This window comes from Haliotis cracherodii, unplaced genomic scaffold (assembly GCF_022045235.1).
Source record: "Haliotis cracherodii isolate W230 unplaced genomic scaffold, xgHalCrac1.p SCAF_8, whole genome shotgun sequence".
Taxonomy (NCBI): domain Eukaryota; kingdom Metazoa; phylum Mollusca; class Gastropoda; order Lepetellida; family Haliotidae; genus Haliotis; species Haliotis cracherodii.
In genome coordinates, this window is record NW_027266341.1 from 54984595 (window position 1) to 54990421 (window position 5827).

The window sequence follows — 5827 nt, forward strand, 5'->3', positions numbered from 1 at the left end:
CTCACATATCACCACATAACATGGTGTCTCTCACGGTGTCTGTCTCCAGGGGACGGGTGTCACTCTCTGGTTGTCACTCCTCACTGGGGGCTCCAAAATGTAGTAGCGGGTAAGGGGTGGATGTTGGTGGGGCACACACAACACGACGCTACTCGTCAGTTCACATGACAACCATCTTTATTCCGAGAGTAGATACTAATCATATTAAACCCTGAAAATATAATGCAAACATCATAAGTATTTTTGTAGCAGAACATGGAGATTAAACACAATTACAAGACTTCATCTTATCAGCTAGCACATTAGCACTAGCATGAATAAATCCTTAAATATAAATAGCAGGTTGTAAACTATTTCTGAATAACTATATAAAATTTCCATTTGTAAATACTTTGAGAATACATTAAATTCACACAAAACATTAATTTAGAAGAATAACCATATACTAGTTATTAGTTTGAACCATATATATATAATTATGCTCCCTACTTACCACTGTGTGGCAATGAGCTTATCTCAGTGGTTCGCAGTCACGTTCAATGTTGTTTACGGTCACATCATTCTATAACAAGTTGAAATACAACCTTGACAATACTAATAATGGCCATATAAAATAAGATATAAAAACAACCGATCTCCCATACATACGTTCTTATTTCATACCACGTTCAGACAGTTATAGGTTTAAGAACATGTTTAAATAATAATTTAGTTTAGTAAAGTGTATACTAGTAATGCAGTATTTAAGAAGATAACATACTGTAAAGATGCAATATGATACATTTTAGATTGAAATTAAATAAATTCTACATACAACCAACTGTAATGATAGTTGAAATACCTACTTTACTTTAACTACCAGCTAGGTTTACTTATACACTGATGCATTAATTTAACACCTCTTAAGTAATACAATATGTACAAGACCATATATACAATAGATGAAATACTAAGCCCATAGAAACTAACCTGGATAATGAAATCCTCAATACACAAACATCGAGTTCCCTGAATGTACAATGTTCAACATCCACAATCAGCAAGGGGCTGATATGAAGGAAAACGATCTAATACAAATCTAAGTGACCTCCTTGAATAATTGTGTACAACTGCCAACAGGATATGCCGGACAGAAACCTTTAAATCTACATACACAATAGATAGTAAGCTGACCACAGAAACTAAAGCAGACAGACAAAAGAAACTTGTGCAGTGTGCATACGCATGGGTCAGAACCTGGCCTGACCCAGTAAGGTGGCTATTGTTAAATGCAGGGTGCAGGGATAGGCTTATTGTATTGAGGGCTTGTATAACTCTAAAGGTTTGTTTGTAGGGTACTGTATGTAAAGTTTAAAGCTAAAATGAAACATCTAAAATATCTAACTTATATGTACAAATACTTAAAACATGACTTGGCCACATATGGTGCCGTGACCCGGATTACCAATCGACCTTGCTTTTGGACTGGAGCTCAACAGAGAGAAGAAATCAGTGTTTCAGTACACCAAGGCCCTTAGGGAACGACTCCGGAGTGCTTATGAGCAGGCAGCCAAGACCACACAAGATGCTCAAGGTCGACAGAAGGCAGGTTATGACCTGAAGGTTAGAGGCGGAACCATAGAGGTCGGAGACAGAGTGCTGGTCAAAGCTTTGGCTTTCGATGGACGACATAAACTAGCAGACCGATGGGAAGAGGATGTTAATGTAGTTCTGGAACAGCCAAATTTAGACATTCCTGTGTTTGTGGTCCAGAAGGAATTTGGTGAAGGACGGAAGAGGACCTTGCACCGGAACCATCTCCTGCCCATTGGAGCCATTTCACAGTCAAAGGATGCCAAGGTCAAGCAGAGGCCAACTCCAGCTCCTAGACGAAGGACATCAACTGTGTTATCCCCAGCATACACTCAAGACGCGACATCAGAGATGTCTACTGGAAATGAAGATATCATGGAGATAGGAACATTTACAGTGCCTGTTCAGACGTCCCAAGATACAGCAGACGTTCATGGCTCCACAGTGATGAACGCAGAATCTGCAGAGAGGGATGAGGAATCTACCCAAGCAAAGACTGGTGACGACCAAGAACTTCTTGAGGTAGAGGGATCTTCTTCTGGTGGCGACGGTCACTCGTCAGTGTTGTCAGAGGAACAGCAGGACACAGAAGAGACCCGTGAAGAAGAAATACAGGAACTTGATGAGGACGAAACTGAACAGGAGGAACCTGGGGCTCAGACCGCTTCAGGGATAGATGACGAAACATCTGCTGCTGCAACTGCATCGATATTTCCAACTGCATCTGCACCTAGACGTTCAGGAAGAGACTCAAAGAAGCCTTCTTGGATGACATCAGGGGAGTACTTGATGAGTCACAGAGTGACAGGTTCAGAGGCTACTATGGACAGAAGATCTAGAGCAATCCAGGAACTTGCAGCTAGTGGTGTTTTAAAGCATATTAGTGAGAGTTTATCCCAGGCTTTTATTTCTATTCTGGATGGAACTTCCAAATGACGAGGACGTCATTTCTGGGGGAGGGGAAGTATGTGGCCAAGTCATGTTTTAAGTATTTGTACATATAAGTTAGATATTTTAGATGTTTCATTTTAGCTTTAAACTTTACATACAGTACCCTACAAACAAACCTTTAGAGTTATACAAGCCCTCAATACAATAAGCCTATCCCTGCACCCTGCATTTAACAATAGCCACCTTACTGGGTCAGGCCAGGTTCTGACCCATGCGTATGCACACTGCACAAGTTTCTTTTGTCTGTCTGCTTTAGTTTCTGTGGTCAGCTTACTATCTATTGTGTATGTAGATTTAAAGGTTTCTGTCCGGCATATCCTGTTGGCAGTTGTACACAATTATTCAAGGAGGTCACTTAGATTTGTATTAGATCGTTTTCCTTCATATCAGCCCCTTGCTGATTGTGGATGTTGAACATTGTACATTCAGGGAACTCGATGTTTGTGTATTGAGGATTTCATTATCCAGGTTAGTTTCTATGGGCTTAGTATTTCATCTATTGTATATATGGTCTTGTACATATTGTATTACTTAAGAGGTGTTAAATTAATGCATCAGTGTATAAGTAAACCTAGCTGGTAGTTAAAGTAAAGTAGGTATTTCAACTATCATTACAGTTGGTTGTATGTAGAATTTATTTAATTTCAATCTAAAATGTATCATATTGCATCTTTACAGTATGTTATCTTCTTAAATACTGCATTACTAGTATACACTTTACTAAACTAAATTATTATTTAAACATGTTCTTAAACCTATAACTGTCTGAACGTGGTATGAAATAAGAACGTATGTATGGGAGATCGGTTGTTTTTATATCTTATTTTATATGGCCATTATTAGTATTGTCAAGGTTGTATTTCAACTTGTTATAGAATGATGTGACCGTAAACAACATTGAACGTGACTGCGAACCACTGAGATAAGCTCATTGCCACACAGTGGTAAGTAGGGAGCATAATTATATATATATGGTTCAAACTAATAACTAGTATATGGTTATTCTTCTAAATTAATGTTTTGTGTGAATTTAATGTATTCTCAAAGTATTTACAAATGGAAATTTTATATAGTTATTCAGAAATAGTTTACAACCTGCTATTTATATTTAAGGATTTATTCATGCTAGTGCTAATGTGCTAGCTGATAAGATGAAGTCTTGTAATTGTGTTTAATCTCCATGTTCTGCTACAAAAATACTTATGATGTTTGCATTATATTTTCAGGGTTTAATATGATTAGTATCTACTCTCGGAATAAAGATGGTTGTCATGTGAACTGACGAGTAGCGTCGTGTTGTGTGTGCCCCACCAACATCCACCCCTTACCCGCTACTACATACATGCTCTGCAAATCCTGCAATTCAACGAATTCCGCAGTTGCCTTGTTGTTTATGAAGCGGATGTCGATATAGTTACGGGATTTTGATTGGATTATGCATAGACTCGTTAGTCCAGCCAAACTATAACTCCATAATTCCAGCCTAGTTCGGCAAGGGTGAAAACTGAATATTTAAACCCAGTTAACTCCCTTGACTCTGGAAGATGGCGGCAGGGGGTTTGACAGATCATACGTTCGCGGATTTCACCCAAAAGGTAAAATCTTTCACACACCCATGCTCGTTGATTTCACCAAAGTAGTAAACGTCTGAGCTATGCAGCATCACTTCCGGCTTTCCTTCCGCATTAAGCTGATAGGCCGTGATAGAAGTGTTTAACATACATACTGTTCAGTCCTGTAATATTTAACCGCCGATAATCACTCACCATTTATATATTTGCAGTTTTCGAGGGCCTATCATGATATCATCAGCCAACAAATGAGGAGAATACGGCTTAAGCTAGCATGGTGTGCGTGGTTGGGCTTGATCACCTGGGCGATGGTGACGGGGTTCCGTCTTCTCTTCTGTGGACAAGACGACACGAAGCGAATAGTGAACTTCTTCAGCATGGACAGAGACCTATTTCTTAATTTACATCAATATCAATTCATTCTAAATGCTGACGTTGTTGACGTTGATGTAGTGACTGTTGTCCACTCAAACCCGTCTCACCTGACCAGAAGAACAGAAATCCGCAAAACCTTCGGCTCTGTGAGGTATTTCAAGGGGGTCACATCCGCAACAGTTTTTATGCTTGGCCTTGTGACGAACCAGCACCTCCAACAGCAGCTCCAGGAAGAAGCTTCCACCTACGGCGACATGGTCCAGGGGAACTTCATCGACCACTACCAGAACGTGACCCACAAACACGTGATGGCGATGCACTGGGTGGGCGGACACTGCAACCGCGCCAAGGTCATTGTCAAGATGGACGATGACGTCATGGTCAACCCATACAATCTCGTCAACTACATCAAAACGACGATGCTACCAAACAATACGATTCACTGCAGCGTTCGAACTAAAGGCATTCCTGAGAGAAGGAAGGGGGAAATTGGGTATATACCTATTGAGCACTACCCCTTCCCTGTGCTTCCTGACCACTGCACAGCATTCGCCTACATCACCACACCACATGCCTACCGGAAGTTGTGTGAGGCGTCACGTGACTCGCGTTACCTCCGCAATGATGGCGTATACGCGACAGGTGTCCTTGCACTGCAGGCACATGTTCGAAGACGTCACATGGGCGATAAATACATTGTGTCACGCTGCAGAGCTAAAGAAAATAGGCAGCACGTGTTTAACGACGCCATTTTTGTTTTGAACAAGGAAGGTCAGTGTGGTGATTTTTCTGAACTATGGCGTCATATACAACGGAATAAACACTGATGTTGGCGATTTTGTTTTCAATGGCATTTAGAAGTTGGAAGAACACGTGAGTTTTGTGTGTCTGCGCGGAGAATAATTGTTTCTTGCCAGGAAATATCGTGATCGTTGATGGAGTTTTCCGTAGAGTGCAGATTTTCAAATGAGATATGGCTATGGGGCGTACTGTGCCTTGTATAGTGTTATGTTTATCGTTGATTGTCTTTGTGTGAAAATATAGATATATTTTCTTATATTTAAAGAAAACATTGGTGTAACTTGTTAGTCTTATTTCTTTAAATCTAATTTTGACATGATAAGAAGTCAAATTAGAAGTATGATCATTAACACATATTAAGATACAATGCAACCGTGTTAATCCGGATTTTATCGTCCAGATTAACGAAGTTCCGCATTAACGAACATTGATGTGTAAAAATGACCTTAACGTCGATCTACGCAACTGGGTGACTTGCGTAAACCGAGTCAGCGAGCCTGACCAACCGATCCCGTTTGTCGCCTCTTGCGACAAGCATAGTCGCGTCTTGAGACAAG

At 40.3% G+C, this 5827-nt stretch overlaps 2 protein-coding genes across 2 annotated transcripts; both read left to right on the plus strand.

The window, feature by feature from the left end:
- Positions 1-1470: 1470 nt before the first annotated feature.
- Positions 1471-3850, plus strand: LOC139449989 (uncharacterized). The gene is made up of 2 exons (XM_071231600.1): positions 1471-3467; positions 3750-3850. The coding sequence occupies exon 1, from the start codon at positions 1924-1926 to the stop codon at positions 2506-2508; it is 585 nt and encodes a 194-aa protein (XP_071087701.1). The 5' UTR covers positions 1471-1923; the 3' UTR covers positions 2509-3467; positions 3750-3850.
- Positions 3851-4327: 477 nt separating this feature from the next.
- Positions 4328-5428, plus strand: LOC139450603 (beta-1,3-galactosyltransferase 1-like). Its single transcript, XM_071232371.1, has one exon. It carries the CDS (start codon positions 4343-4345, stop codon positions 5294-5296), a length of 954 nt encoding a protein of 317 aa, XP_071088472.1. The 5' UTR covers positions 4328-4342; the 3' UTR covers positions 5297-5428.
- Positions 5429-5827: the final 399 nt, after the last annotated feature.

Bases quoted from the DNA above. Each gene is read 5' to 3' on its own strand.
- LOC139449989 (XM_071231600.1), top strand. From the start codon at position 1,924: ATGTCTACTGGAAATGAAGATATCATGGAGATAGGAACATTTACAGTG.
- LOC139450603 (XM_071232371.1), top strand. From the start codon at position 4,343: ATGAGGAGAATACGGCTTAAGCTAGCATGGTGTGCGTGGTTGGGCTTG.